The sequence below is a fragment of the Xiphophorus maculatus genome, chromosome 4 (genome assembly GCF_002775205.1).
Source record: "Xiphophorus maculatus strain JP 163 A chromosome 4, X_maculatus-5.0-male, whole genome shotgun sequence".
In the NCBI taxonomy this organism is placed as follows: domain Eukaryota; kingdom Metazoa; phylum Chordata; class Actinopteri; order Cyprinodontiformes; family Poeciliidae; genus Xiphophorus; species Xiphophorus maculatus.
The window spans coordinates 29417511-29433046 of NC_036446.1; the positions used below are offsets into that span (position 1 = coordinate 29417511).

A 15536-nucleotide genomic window follows, 5' to 3' on the forward strand; every position below is an offset into this window, starting at 1 on the left:
CAGATATTCTTATTTAAACCTTTTTAATGCTGTATTGTAAATACATTAAAAGATGCAAATAAAACTGTATTTCTTAAGTAAGAAAATAAACCCTGGATCATTTGTAGCAAAAGTTGCATTTGCAGTTGCAAATATTCTCAAAATCTCGGCCCGTTCTGTTTGACTTAACATCAATATTGTGTCGGAATAATGCGTTTATTTTTTGTACTTTTGATTAACATTTTCATGAGTGGAAAGCAAAATTGTGGCACTTTAAGAATTTTAAGTAGAACTTATTTACAGAGAGTTTTTTTTTCTTTTCTTTATCTGCAATACATAATGTATATATTTTATACAGTTTAGAGTGTGTTGTTTTCAAGCATGAATAAATGAATGGTTTTCTTTTTTTTGAGTTAACGATTACTCTATTATTGAATTGGTTGACGATTATTTCAGTAATCGATTCGTTGGCATTAATTCGATTAGTCATTTCATGTAAATAGAATTACATCTATTTATTTATTGCTGATAAATCTATTTATTATTTGGTGATTAATAGATGTGATTTTCTGTTGATGCCGTAGGAGGTGGCGGTGTCGGTGACGGAGGATTTCATCGAGTATCTGACTGAAGGAGCGGTTGCCATCGAGGTGTTTGGACACAAGCAGTCTGACGCAGGAAGAAACCCGGCCCTGTGGGACCTCAGCATCATCCAGGCCAAAACGCGGACACTACGAGACAGGTAGGCGCACACGCACTCACTTATCTTCCTGCAGACAGACTCTAACAGGATCGCTCTGCGTTTAGCTCCTTTATCTTTTCTTGAAGTCTGACTACTCCACCGCCATGTTTCACCATGTGAACTTTTGCATGTAGGTTAAAACGTTCAGCTTTGCTCTCATTTGACCAGAGCTCCTTCTTTTTGGTGTTTGCTGTGTCTTCCATGTGTTCAGGCCACCTTTAAATGGGACTTCTTACATCTTTCTTTTAAAAATGTCTCTAGACGCTCTTCCATGGAGTTCAAATTTGTGTAGTTTGTTACATGACATATTCATTTTTGATGAACATGCACAGTAGGAAATGTGTCGTTTTTTAAGACTTTGCCTTTTATTTCTGTTTTTAGGTTTTAAAATAAAATAAAAAACAACCAACGACGTTTGTACAAAAAAAAAGGTGGTGTTTAAAAAAACCTACTGACAAAAATACCATGCTTTAGCAAATGCATTTTGTTTTGGTTGTATTCATATTTAGAAACACTAGTTCTCTTCTTTGAAATCATCTTAGCTAAAGTTATAAAGAATCATTGTGGAAAATTCAAAGAGCCACGTGTGACTCTGGATTTTCTTCACAACTTTCAGAGTATCAGAAAAAAGAGGGTTGAATACAAATGCATGTCACACTTTTTAGATTTTGATTTGTAAAAGACACTAAAACAATTTATGGTAGGTGGAGTGAGGTCACACGTCGCCTGGAACTGTGGATTCAGATCCTGGAAATAAACGAAAACGGAGACTTTGTTCCGGTGGAAGTAGTTCCCGCCAGAGACGTGAGCACGGGGGGAATCTTCCAGCTTCGACAGGTAGGGATGTAAAACCTACACAGTCCCAGCCGGCATGACTCCAGAGGAGGATGAAAGGCTTGTTTATTATGTTCAAACTGCTGTTTGGGTACACGTCGACCCCAGGGCCAGTCGAGGCGAGTCCAGGTGGACGTGCGCTCGGTTCAGGACTCGGGCACGATGCCGCTGATAGCAGAGATTGTGTTGGCCGTGTCGGTGGGCTGCGTGGAGATCAGGACCAGCACAGCAAACCAGGAAGGGGACGAGATGGACAGCTACCAGGTACGCCAAACCGACACGACTCGCTCCACGTTTCTGCTTCAGAATGCTCTGGATGAAGTTGTGTTTGGAAAGGACAGGACGCATTAACTGAGTCGTTGTTGGATAGGACAGAGATCTGGAACGTTTGCGGCGGCAGTGGTTGGCTGCGCTCACCAAGAGACAGGAATACCTGGACCAACACCTGCAGAGCCTGGTTAGCAAAGCAGGTAACATTTACAGATGTTCACACATGAAATTACACCATGTTTTTTTTTGTTTTGTTTTGTTTTTATTAGGAGGTTGGGAGAAATGGTTGTAAAGTGATTGGCTGATGCTGTTTAATTTAAACCCCAAGAACTGATTTAAAAAAAATGGAAAATGTTCACTTTGTGTCTGACATGTTTAAATGTTACCATGTTTGTGTCCAGAAAAGACAGAGGATGACATGGAGAGGGAGGCGCAGCTGCTGGAGTGGAGGTTGACTCTCACTGAGGAGAGGAACGCCGTCATGGTGCCCTCTGCTGGCAGCGGCATTCCTGGCGCTCCTGCAGAGTGGTACGTCCCCTGATGTGTTCAGCAGATTGTTGTAGGGCTGGGTGCTGTGGGTTAAAAATGAAATCTCATATTTTGTTTTCCTTTTTATTTTGCTCACTTTCTTTTCTGTGAGAGAAATGAGGAATTATAGGAAATGTTTTTAAAAAGTGATTTATTTTTCAATCTTCCCTTTTTTGTGAGTTGTACAGCAAAGTATTAGGGTCGGGCCTTGAGAATTTTTGTTGAATCACAAGAATATAGTCATAATATTAGAATAAATATGCAACTTTGCTAGAAGAATGTCTGAAAATACGAGAAAAAAGTCGTTTTAATTAGGGGGGAAAAAACTGGACAAGTAATTTTTTACTTTTAGTTTTCATAAAATTTCTACTTCATTCTCCTGACATTACAACTTTATTCTGGTAATATTAAGACTTAATTCTTATATTATTTCAAGTGTATTTTAATAATATTATGTCTTTATTCTCGCGAAAAAAAATTAATCTTAGCCTGACTTATATTTTGTCGTAGAGTTGGCCTGAATTCAAAGTCCAAATAAATAGAATCTGTAAATCACTCTTGTCAAACAAGATGGCTGACATCACTCCAAACTATGAAAATCCATGGTGAAAAGAAAAAACAAATCACAAATTCCTTTAAATAAAATCAATTTATCACCCAAGCATAAAACCCCCCACATACATAGTGTTTTTCTGTTCACAGGGCGCCTCTACCAGGGATGGAAACACACATTCCAGTCCTCTTCTTGGACCTTAAACGTAATCAGTTTTGTTAGCTAGCGCAGGTTGCCCTAACGTCACCTTAGTTTCTCATCAAACATACATTTTCTCTTTTCCCCCAGCCGACGACTTCAACTCCCATGAGCAGTTTGAAGTGCCTGAAGCCGGAGGCTGGGACGCCATGTTGACTGGAGAAGACGAGGACGACTTCTTCGACCTGCAGATTGTCAAACATTACGATGGAGAGGTGAGCATCTACTCTCTCTCTCTCTTCCTTTCTTTTTCTGGCTGCCTTTCTGCTCACGCTACAGTGATGACCCTCAATGACCGCCAGGTGAAAGCCGAGGCGTCGTGGGACTCCACCGTCCATGAGTGTCCCCAACTGAGTCGTGGCGGATCGTGGCCGGAGCAGCGTGTCTACCTGACGGTGCGGGCGGTGGTCCAGCTCAGCCACCCCGCCGACATGCAGCTGGTACTGAGGAAGAGGATCTGCGTCAACGTCAACCCGGGTCGCCAGGGTTTTGCCCACAACTTCCTCAGGAGGATGTCGACCCGCAGCACCATACCTGGCTGCGGTGTCACTTTCGAAGTGGTTTCCAACATTCCTGGGGTAAGACGAGGAACAGGAGGACGCAGGCGTTTAGTTGGGCTGAAAGTGCCTCACAAAAGTATTCCTGACCGTACCCGACATGTTTCTTTTTTTCCTTCTTTCAGGATGCTCCAGGTTCAGAGGACAGGGAGATGCTAGCCCGGCTGGCTGCGAGCGCACACAACAGCCAATCCGGAGATGACGAGGCCGCCATTGAGAAATACCTCCGCAGCGTGATGAGCCTGGAGAACATCCTGACCCTGGATAGACTCAGACAGGTAGAAGGAGAACCTCCCAGCACTGTAAACAATGACTGATCATCAGGAATGCTAAACGTTTCTGATTTGTTTGAACTTGTTAAAGGAAGTAGCAGTGAAGGAGCAGCTGACTGGCAAGGGGAGGAGTAACAGGAGGAGTCTGAGCTCTCCGTCTGTTCACAGGGTAAAGTAAATGATCAGATTCTTCCATGTGGTACGGAAACGGAGAAATATTGTCCCAATGTTTCTGTCTGTCTCACGTTTCAGCTGTCTGGAAGTAGGCAGGACCTGTCCACGTCTTGCCTGTTGGATGATAAGGTAGCGCAGATTCCTTTACCGACCTGCTGCTTGGTTTTAAACTCTGGAGACATTTATTAATTTTTATATTTGTATATGCCAGTAGCTGATACGATGATGTGTCATAATGAGACGTTCCACCTATTCTTATTTATTTATTTGTTTTTATTTGACACATTGTCTCATTTATAAGACAAACTTATTTTGTTAAAATAAGCAAAAATTACTAACGCAACATCAAAGAAATATGAGCTAAAAGCAAGGGCAAGTTTTGTACGAAAATAAATTACAATTGGCCTTCTGGTTTTCTGACAGGTCTGTATTGATAAAACAAGGAAAATTACAAACATAGCGAAAATTAGAAATTTGACTCTTAAATAAGCTAATAAAATATGAGCTAAAAACAAAGGCGAGTTTTATAAGAAAATAAATTTTAATTGGTCTTTTAATATATATAACTTCATGAATGTACTTATTTGTTTAATGGGTTCGGCATTCATGTCTTGATTGAAGAAGAGGCTCTGTATACCTCTCAATGACCTGAACATGATTCAGTGGGGTGGCCAGTATTTTTTATGAGGGTCCCAGGGCCCCTTTTGCCCCCATCTTGCAGTCGCCACTGCTGAAAACTTCCTTCATTCTGAAACAAATCCTGTCTTTGCTCCTCAGGGTCGATGGGAGAGTCAGCAGGATATCTTCATGCCCACCCACCGCACTCTCCCTCGCCCGGCTTCATCCCCGTCTACATACTCTACCTCCCCCTCTTCATCCACCATGCCCTTCAATATGACCCCCCCACAGAACCAGGAACCAGAGCAAGGTAAACATCCTGCCTTTTATGGCCTCTCTGCCCCACCATCTTTACTTTTCTAGCCATCCTCCACTCCCTCTGTCTTTGTTTCTTCCTCTTTTTTGTTTTTAGCGCTTTCCTCTCTTGTGTAACGATTCAAAGACATTTATCACTTTATTCCATGTTTCCCACTATTAAACATCCCTCAGCCTTGATAAATGTGTGAACTCATTTTCGTGTTTTTTCAGCTTTTTACACCCACTCTGCTCTTCTAACCCCGCCAGCGTTGTCGCTGATCAGTGCTGTGCCATGTCTGATGATTTCATTGTGAATATTTCTGATGGCTAACCGTGATTTCTTTCCCATTTCAGTGTGACATCAAGTTAATTTTGTTTCAGAAATGAACAGAATTAATGATCTCGATGAATTTCTGTCGCAGTAATTTAGAGCCTCATAGCTGATAAATAAATCATTTCTGTGATTGTGTTTTGTGTAGTGCTTTATTAGACGCTTCCTCTGTCAATCTGTCACTATGTTGGTGATTTTTTTTTTTTTTTGTTGCCATTTTCTGGACTTGCTTTCAACTTCTCGTCTTAATCTTTCACACTTCCTCCACCTCCCGGACCTCCTCTTGTTTTCTTGTTTCCTTCCTCTCTGCCTCCACCTCGCTGCCTCTCCCCCTCTTCTTCCTTCCCCAGGTCGTTTAGGACTTGCTGCCTCTTATCTTTCAGTTAAGGCCCTGGTTCCTCAGATGCCCAAACTGCTCAAGTCTCTGTTTCCTGCTCGGGACGACAAGAAAGAGCTCAGACCTTCGCCACACGGCCAGCAGGTCAGCGGAAACAGAAACTGCTGATGCAGCGAAAAAAAGAAAAAAAAGACTGCTTCATAAGTGATTAAAAGGTGTGATCTAACTTTTGTGTGTCACTCAGCAGCATGTGCCTCGCATTGTTGCATCAACGGGAGGGGACGATAGCAGAGGCAAGCCTGAGACGGTGAGAGATCCATATGAAGTGGTAATCTAACCAATTTAGCAACTTTTCAGACAAAAATATTGGTATCAGCCAAAATCAGAATTGGGAGGTCTGTTAGGAAAAAGGCGATCGGTGCAGCACTGCAAAATGTATTCACATCCAACCCTCTGCTGTAGAGGGAACAGCTGGCCTGTCTGCAGAAAACCATTCACTTTTCTAAAAACTTCTTGCAGCTTTTACGCAAACTCTCGATTTTATTTTCAACTGTCCAAACGCAGATCGAATGTAAAATCAGTCGACCAGCAGATTTTCTTAGTTCATCTCTAATCGGGTGAGATTTCTTTGGGGATTGCCAGAAACATTTTTGATCAGTTTAGATTTTTTTTTTTTTTTTTTAAACGTGCAAAAGCTTATATGTTTACATGTGCAGAATTCCTTGTTCAAATTGAAATGTGTTTTGATTAAATAATCTGAATGTATCGTTTATATAGGCACAAAATTAATCGGATCATAATGCGAGAAGGTGTCAGTTGCTGATATTAGGAGGAAAAGAAATGTAAATGTTAGGAGCTAGTTTTATTTTACTTCTAACATCTTTTTTCAATGAAAAGTTATATATCGTCACCTTCCTAAAATAACAGCCAAATCGTTTTTTGCAAAAATTTATTTATTTTTTCCCTTTATTATTATATATTTTTTGGCAACAAATGACTTTTAGGCCATTACTTTAGGAAGGTGACATTATCAAACTACCATTTGCTGTATTTGTAGCAACGGTTGCTGGAATGGGAGTTTGTGTAGAACCAGCAACACTGAGAGCCAAATTCTGTATTTTATTACTTAGATTAAACGTTTGTCTGGATTCATAAACTAAATATTATGTCCTGATGGCTCACAATGAAGAGTTTTGAGATTGCTGATTTTTATCCTTGGTGTTTTTTGTTTTTTTTGACTTGTCGTTCTCCGCATGCTGTCGCCTGTCCCTCTGTTGCCGCGGCAACCGTTGGGCCCCTGCAGGCTGTTGTCCCATCACCCGCTGCCAAAGACCGAAGGGCCGAGTTTCCGGACGTCCCTCCTCTTCCTGTGCATGACCCGCATGACACCACCCCCCTCAGCCCCCTCAGCCAGTCGTCGAGCGGGTATTTCTCCGCTAGCGTTTCCACGGTTACCCTGTCCGACGTCCTCCAACCCTCCTCGTCGTCTTCGTCCCTCCTGGGCGCCGACGCGGCGTCACCCTCAAACCCCCAACAGCAGCAGCAGGGCGCTGATAGGAACGATGTTGTGACCTCTCCCCCCCAGTGCGGCGCCAAGATGGCCGTCGCAGCGTCCAATCACAACAACAGCATCCCGGCAGAGCTCTCCTTCTCCAACCAGAAGCTAGTTGAAGGCTTTGAGCGGCTGGAGATCTTTGTGGATGACGGCGACGGCCGCGGTCATGACGACGTGCCGCCCGACTGGCTGGCGGAGGGCGCGTACGTCACCGTAGGAAGCAACAAGGCCGGAACTGTGCGCTACGTGGGGACGACGCAGTTCGCCGACGGAGTGTGGGTGGGCGTGGAGCTGGACACCCCAATAGGTAAGTGTGAGATTTAATGGGCCGGGTTCTTGAAATTCTTGGAAATGCTTCAGTTTCAATTAGGTGTTTTTAAGGTTTGGAAAGTGCCCGTCATACAAACTGCACAGTTTTGTGATTAAGTGCAATTTATCGTTTGATTAAAAGCATAAACTTTAAAACATTGTTTACAGTTCAAACCAGATATTTTCGTACATCTAATGAAATGTAAACTTTAGCATCCATTTTTCTTCTTTCTGTCTGAAGGTAAATCAGACCACATTTTTCTTGTTTTAGGTTAATTAAAGTTATCGAAATTACTTTTGTTTGCTAAATGTCAAGAAACCTTAGCGAGGACATTTTTTTACAACTCTCTTTATATATTGCGTTCAAGCTCTTAATTTGAATATTAACACGATTTGTTTGAGTTGTTTCAGTGTAATGAACATTTATTATTCCTAATGGCTCAACAACTTATTGATAGGTTATTAAAATTGGGGGATCATTTTTGTTAAACCAGTGTTTTGTTCTCGGACCAGTCAGATGTATAGAGTGCGTGAGAGAGACATTTCAAAACTTTAAATTTTGTTATATTTTAATTTCCCTCACTCCTGCTACAGGATGTAGATCACTAGAACAAGACTTTAATAGCAGTAATAGATGACAAGTTTTTAACTCCAACTTGTGGCGCTGGAAAAGTTTGAAAAACGTACCTTGAAAAGCGCTTGAATTTCACTGTGTGGGGGAAATCTACAAACCCCGATGACCTGGATTGTTTTCCTTCCTGCAGGTAAGAACGACGGGTCAGTCGGAGGCCACCGATACTTCCTCTGCAAACCAGGATATGGGGTGCTGGTCCGCCCAGACCGGCTGTCGCGCCGCGACCGAGCCGCTCGGCGAACTACGGACGTCGCTCAGCCGGCCCACGTCCCCGTCCTGCGAGGGGAAGCCATCATAGCTCGTAGAGGAGAGAACCGCAAGTCCTGGAGCAACTGAGATGGGAGAGAGGCAAACTCCCCACGGTCCATCTGCTCTTCCTTGACTCCTAAAAACACATCAGGCTCTGTCTACTTCCTGGCAACATGTTGCTGGAAGCTCCACTTTCAAGTCAAAGAAAAAACCAGATCAGAGTAAAGAGCCTGTGGAGAATGACTGTTCAGTCCAATGAAGGGCTGGTTACCACACGGGGGAAATGATGCCGTCTGCGGGAAGCTGGTGGCTAGTACGCTGAGGGCGAACGGGAGCCGAAGCGTCCGTTCAGAGATCCTCTCTGAGTCGATACGCAGCAATGCAAACTCGTCACGTCTTTTTAAAACACTATTTAAAAGAAAATCTGATCCATACTGAAAAAGATGGAACTTATAGGATTATTTTGGTTTGTTTTACATATAAATAAGGAATTGGAGGAAAAAACACTTTGACTGAAAGATTTTTGATGAGAAATGTTTGCTTCCCTGCATATCGGCTTTCCCCCGAAGTTCCCGAACGCACCACGACGACGACGACTGCCGCCCTCCTGAACTGAGCCTCGTCGCTCCCTTCCTGGACTTTTTTTTCTTTCTTTCTTTTTTTAAAGTCTCCAGAACGTGCCTTTCGCCATGGTCTGGTTTGTGTTTGCTTTCTGTGTTTTGTCTTACTCGCGTTCCGTTTGCCGTGTCATGTGTTGACGAGAAAGCCTTGTGCAAAGTGTGAGGTGATCTCAGGGACTGTAGAGGGGGAGGGGCTTCGTGTGTGTGTTTGTGAAACATAGTGTGCGTAAAATATATTGTGTCAAAAGATGAAGCCGCGTGGAAAAAGCCGCCAGAGGTTGGTTTTTATTATTTTATTTTATTTTCTTTTGCACTGGACACGTTGGAGGGAAAAGCTTCTGCACGTGAGCATGGAGAGTGCTGGAGATTTCCGATGATGGCTACTGTCGTTTTAATGCAAGTGTCGACGGAGACGAAGAAGGATGTGTTTGGTTGGGAGAGTTTCTGCTTGAGAAAAAGCTGATTTTATTCTATGCATGTGATTTTTAAAAAAAAAATCTAACACAACTGGGAAAATGAGTGCATTTGGGAGAGCGTCTGCTTGTTTTTACATTCCAGACACACCTGGTGAAGAAAACTCAGATAACCTTGGAAGGTTTAAAATTAGTTTTTATGATTTCATGAAACATTCCAGAGGCATTTTAACCTGAACATTGACCTATAGAGATGTTTCCAAGATATTTTTTTTAGGACTCTACTAGACGGCATCCATTTGCTGTACAGCGAGATAAAGGGCAACTCCACCTTTGTAACCAAGCGTTTCTTCTCTACTGAGGTCAGAGGGCAACACGTAACGCATTGGAGCATTGTTGTGTCACCAAGAGGGGGCTGATGGGATGAGTTTGATATAAAGATGGAAGAGGAATGTTTTATCTGTCCTGGGACGCTTTGTCATTCTGTTACTACAGCTGCCGGCTATGTTCTGCTGATGACGGCTGGGGTTATGATTCTGGATGCGTGGTCTGTTCTCACTGTCTGTTCCTGTGGTGATCACGTCCGGTCAGAGTTTTATATACACTCTTCATCAGCGCAAATTTCATTTTTTGCTGGACTTTAAATGAAGCATTTAACTAATTATTTTTCCATGGTAGAATTACTTCAATGATTTTGGACCCATTTGTAGACAAATGTCTTGCCTCTTATTGTTTACCTCCAGCAATTTTGAGCATGCGCCCGATTTTGGAGGGCAAAAAAAATTATTCTTTATGCCATCCATAGCAGTGCTGCCACGGAAAACCATTTTGAAAATAAAACCTATGATTAATTTGGTGCAGTGCCACACAACTAAGCTAAACATAATGCAGAAAAAACATTGAACAATAACCCAAAACCACTTGTATTCTTATTTTTTCTCGCTCTCTGAGGTATGAGGATTCAACACCAAAAACAGTATGCAAACATTTCCCACACAAAGAACAGAACCTTAAGTCTGTTAATACAGTTTTATGTTTTCAAGTTTGATATTTATTTTGTGATCATTAATAAGACATCGTCCGAAAACAGCGATGGATGACTGGCTAATTTAAACACCTGCTGTAAAGATGTGATGATCTGTCCGAGAGTTGGTGTGTGAGTCCCCCCTTTTTTGTCTAACTGAACAAAACACACCAAATTCTGCAGCCCCTCTACATGTTAAGGTTGTCAAAGTCAAGCTAGCATAACTGACCTACTTCCCTCTGACTCGTTTTACTTCTTTCAATTAAAACTTTTTTCTGACTTTTTAAGACGTGATACTCTTGAACTTTATCTAGTTGTACTGTTGGCAATTAGCATCAAAACATTGGATCCATCTTTCTTTTTTGCGTCCTTTATACATTTAAGATTTGGCTTGGTAGGTTGAGAATTTGACAGCCAAAACTATCATAGCTATCGTCGATGAGCAGGATTTTCTTGGAATCTTATACTTGTGAAACCACAACTATTGTTTGATTTAATTCCAGCTGGATATTTCATCACTGCTGTTTTAGCAGAAATAATAGAACAAATTTGTTTCAATTATGCAGCTAGGAAGTTTCTATAGGATTGATATTTGGGGCCATTCAAGAAGTTTAATGCGTAGTCTACGTATCAACCTTCCAGCATCATTTTTCAACTGTGTTTTGCATCAATAAAACCCTCAATTTAAAATGATCTCCATGCTGATGAATAGTGCATGTAAATCTGTGACTAGCCCTGCACACTCAGGACTCTAAGAATCTCTAACATTGAAGATGTTTTGTAAGTTATCAGTTATACTGTGTGCGTATAGAGACTCTTCTCCCTCAAGAGTCCATTGGGATTTCATCTGTTTTATAATCACGTGTTCTTTACTTGAGAGGTTAGCAATAAGTATTTTGATCGGGTTGCTTCTACACTTGCTTTTATCGCACGGGAGCTGATGAAGTTGTTTTATTGGAATGATTATTGCACAATGATTTATTGAGAATTGCTGCTATGAGCGTTGTAAATAGACTTGTAAATGAATCAGTCGATTTTTGTTTTTCTCCGTCTCTTGCTGTGCGCTTGAATGGATATGAATTGTTTTGATAAAGCTAAGGGGTGGTGCTTTGGGTGGTTCGTATTCTTTAGGGAATGTTGAGGCACTTTGTCTTGTGAGCAGAGGAAGAGAAGGTGGTGAGGACGAGCACACCCGTGTTCTTATAAGGAAAGAGACACTTTCAATGTTGAATCTGCAATAACGTTGGAATCTAGTTTGTCACCAGAGTTGAGTTTATGATTTGTGCATTTTAGTCGTGGGCCATTTACCATTAACGAGGTACAGAGTTTTTGATTAACACATAACTACGCTTCTCCACTTTCCCATGCCTACATAAAAAATTAGAGATGCACCAATTTAAAATTTTGGGCCGATAATATTAACCGATATTTTCCTATATCACTTATAAGTAATGTCGGAGCCCTGAACACCATGCAAAACGGGAACAAGATGAAAATAGACATCGCTTGTTAATATCACCCCAATTTTACTTATTTTATCGACATGTTTAAAAAATGACTAACATTGGCCGACACCAATGTTGATGTCGATATTTTGTGCATCCTTCATGCAAATGTTAAGCTGTTTGGACAGATGGTCATCACAAACATGGATAATAGTGTGGAGCCTGAAGAAGTAATACTGATCACTTTTAGTTATGAAACACTTTTAAGACTACAATTAGCAAGTTAGCAGCAGCTACCTTAGCAGATAGCCCAACTAAAGAGGCTAATATTACCCATAGCTTCTAATACATAGATCTCATGTGACGTCACGCTTTCGGGAACTTTGTAACTGACAGCCATCTTGGTAGGTATGCGTAGCTAATTGTCATAACAGGTGCTATGGAGTTGCTATGACAACAATAAACAAGCCACAAGCTTAGAACTAGCTCTCGCCTCATTCCTATCTAACTTATAGACATTATAAGTACATTACAACTACTAAGTCATAAACTTTTTCTCCATCGACTTTCTTTTTGTTGGCCTCAAAGCCATGGTTCATCTATGCTTGGTGCTGCGCTTGCCTACCAAGATGGCGGTTCAGTGGCGCAGATGCAGGCGCAGTTCAGACTTGTCTGAACTATGTATACTCCAAGTATTACTTTGGACTAATGTGATACAAAAGCAATAATATTCTGTACAATAAGCATTTGAAAAACTACTAGCTAGTTTTAACTCTGTCAAAAATAATAATTTACAGTTAACAGTGCTACTGTTGTAATCAGTACTTTACACTTTATTTCTAACTGTATCACACAACAAGACTGTCGACAGGCCCATGGCTAATGCAGCTGTTATTTAGCCTGATGTATTGGAGTTCTCTGATTGGTCGGGAGATTTGACTGTTTTGTAATTTTCTGGTTCTAACAGGTGGTTCTGAAGGAAAGGCAGTAGGTTTTCTGATGTGTGTGTGTGTGTGAAGGAATGTTGTGTAGCTCCGCTCAGATGGAAAACGATCACCAGCTGCTTCCTGCGAGGCTGCTGGACCTTCCTTTTCCAGTCCAGCCTCAGAGATGGTTGCCGTGGGGACGGAGACGGGGTCGCAGGGGGCTGAGATCACTTCAGACTTCCGCTTGTTTCTTTTTGTTGCTGTGCCTCAGAAACCACGACTCTTTCACACGTCGTGTTGTATCGACTACACTTTGAACAGAGGGGAGAAAAACGTGCAACTCTTGGATGGAAACGACACCCCTGTGTGGGATTTTTGTTTTTCTGTTCAGTGTTCTCGAGCTACGAGCTCTTCTATTTAAGTTAAAAAAAGAAAAAACACCTTACACTTCATGTTCTTGTTTTATCTAAAAGCAGAGCTAAGCTCAGCTACAGCAAACAGTCAGTCCTCTGTATAAACAAGGTTTGTAGGATCCCAAAGTATGGATGAACTCTGACCTCTGAGTGGATTTAGAACAACAAAAAGACATTTGAACACAATAAAATGGTGGTTCGTTTTTGCACTGGTGCCAAGCCAGAGTTATTTATGGATCCGTATCAGCCATTAGAGGCACTTTGTTCTATTTTTATTCCCATTTGTATCTTGCATATTTAGTCTTTATGAGCCTTCAGACCTTCACACTGTTTCCTTTTTTTTTTTTGTTCATCGTGCTGTTCCGAGTGCAGCCCCCTGCCTCTAATGTGGCCTTCAGCCTGGATGCAGAGCAATTTCCAGCTGAGCAGTCTCAGTTCTCTCTCTCTTTCTCTAAAGGTGCGGTTTATTACATTAAACTTTCAGAAAACTGTCTATCTTTGCGGGTTGTTTACAAAATAATAAGAGCCCACTTTGGTTTCCTGTCGTAAAGAAAGTCTTTTGGTCTCAGGAGCTGTCAGGTTCATCACTGCCTGTTTCCCAATGAGGGAGTTTGCCTAGATTCGCCCCCTAGTGGCTGCTTTGAACACATCAGCCAGAAAATGGAGGGCTTTGTCTTCCATGTTGGGAATTTTAGCTGCAACCAGAAAAAACTAAAAGGGAGTCACAACTACCCAGGACCATATCAGATAAAATCTAGTTTCAGGATTTAAATTTATTTTATTTTATTTTTTAGGCTAAAGCAGAATTGGAAGTTTATTTTAACCTTTGAGCTACCTCAGTCCTTGCTCCAGTGTGTTCCTACCGGCTTCAGTGTGTTCTCGAACATCAAAAGGAACCACAGAACCAAGCAATACAGAGCTGCCAGGTGCAGCGTCCAACCATTTCAATAAATTTCATCTCCATCTCCTGTTTGGGTTATTTTCTCCTCCATGTTACTCCAGCCACATTTACCTGGGCTGCATAACGATGAAGGCTCATAAGAGTGCGAAGGTTACGTTCCCCTCATGTAGCTGAGGATGAACTGTAATGCTCAGCTGTTTGTTTTTAATGTGGCCTTGGCCCGGTCAACAGTATTACTATTATCATTGTAAGAAATCATGATCAGTCACTGCTGCTGTTGATTGTGTGGAGCAGGAATGTCTGCCTGCATCATTTCTGTGTGTGTGTTCTCTGGATGTGTGTGTGTGTGTACACATGCGCATATTAAGACTTATAAAGTAGAGAAATCTGAGCACAAGTTTGGGTTTTGATTAATTTAATTGTTTTATGTAATAATTTTATGCTGCAATCCAAAGAATAAACATGTATAATAATACATTTATTTTCATCTTTAATCATCTGAACAGTAGATAGATTAAGAATAAAAAAAATTATGAGGATTTTCTTGTTTGGTGTGTGTGTGATGTAACTTTTACTTTTTATTTCTTTCTGCGCTGAAGTAGCTTGGATTCCAATTTGGGACAATTACTGCCACCTGCTGGTCAATAAGAAGCAATACAAGGGGCTCAAAAGCATGTTCGCAGGAATCCTCTAAGGTAGGAAAAGCGTCTCTGACGGAAACATTTGAAGCCTATAGAGTCCGTCTGGTGATATGGGGGAAAAAAATAATGGCCACGACTTCTTACAATTAAGTCGTTTCCACTAAGTTAAGTCGAGGCCACTTTTTTTTCTCCCACTCTAATTGTTAACTTTAACATGTTGAAGTACTAGCTTGATAAATGTTATAAAATTAGAGGTGAGCGGAAGACGCCTGCTTCCCTATCTTGTTGGTTTAACCCTCAGTCCCTGAATTTAAAATGATATATAAAAATGTCTTTCGCTTTTAAGCAGAGGATAAATCAGGTAGAGATTGGTAGGTGTGAGAAAAATTAGCATAATGTGTTTCAAGTCATTTTCTAGACTAGCATACGAGTTACTTTATTAAACTGCTCTTAAAACAGCCCCACATTCTGACTGGCACGTAACCACTAGATTCATACCGCCCATTAAGCTTAGGAAAGTGCGCAAGTTTGATTTCTGCTGGGTGAACGTGGCGCAGGGGCAGAGTCACGACCCAAGTACGGAGGCCTCAGTCCTCAATGCGGCAACCACAGATTGAAGGTCAAAAGGCCACTACAGTCAAAAAAAATTTTTTTTTAAAACAGCACTTCCATCAAAATGGGTGTATTTCACACTCCGACCACTAGATGGCAGCAAT

General features: G+C 41.5%; 1 protein-coding gene across 6 annotated transcripts in view; it reads left to right on the plus strand.

The window, feature by feature from the left end:
* Window positions 1–9685, plus strand: part of LOC102237530 (kinesin-like protein KIF13B) — a 50733-nt gene extending 41048 nt beyond the window's left edge. For 4 of the 6 annotated variants that reach the window (XM_023331731.1, XM_014470053.2, XM_023331730.1 and 1 more), the window contains 16 exons: window positions 564–721; window positions 1426–1558; window positions 1664–1819; window positions 1926–2025; window positions 2227–2353; window positions 3056–3111; window positions 3195–3319; window positions 3407–3682; window positions 3787–3939; window positions 4025–4102; window positions 4186–4236; window positions 4885–5035; window positions 5704–5834; window positions 5935–5997; window positions 6994–7552; window positions 8319–9685. In XM_023331731.1, coding sequence (XP_023187499.1) covers window positions 564–721; window positions 1426–1558; window positions 1664–1819; window positions 1926–2025; window positions 2227–2353; window positions 3056–3111; window positions 3195–3319; window positions 3407–3682; window positions 3787–3939; window positions 4025–4102; window positions 4186–4236; window positions 4885–5035; window positions 5704–5834; window positions 5935–5997; window positions 6994–7552; window positions 8319–8524 — 2523 coding nt within the window. In that variant the 3' untranslated portion in view covers window positions 8525–9685. The remainder of the gene's footprint in view (window positions 1–563; window positions 722–1425; window positions 1559–1663; window positions 1820–1925; window positions 2026–2226; window positions 2354–3055; window positions 3112–3194; window positions 3320–3406; window positions 3683–3786; window positions 3940–4024; window positions 4103–4185; window positions 4237–4884; window positions 5036–5703; window positions 5835–5934; window positions 5998–6993; window positions 7553–8318) is intronic. The other 2 variants (XM_023331732.1, XM_023331733.1) reach the window with 2 other exon arrangements.
* The last annotated feature ends 5851 nt before the right edge of the window (window positions 9686–15536 follow it).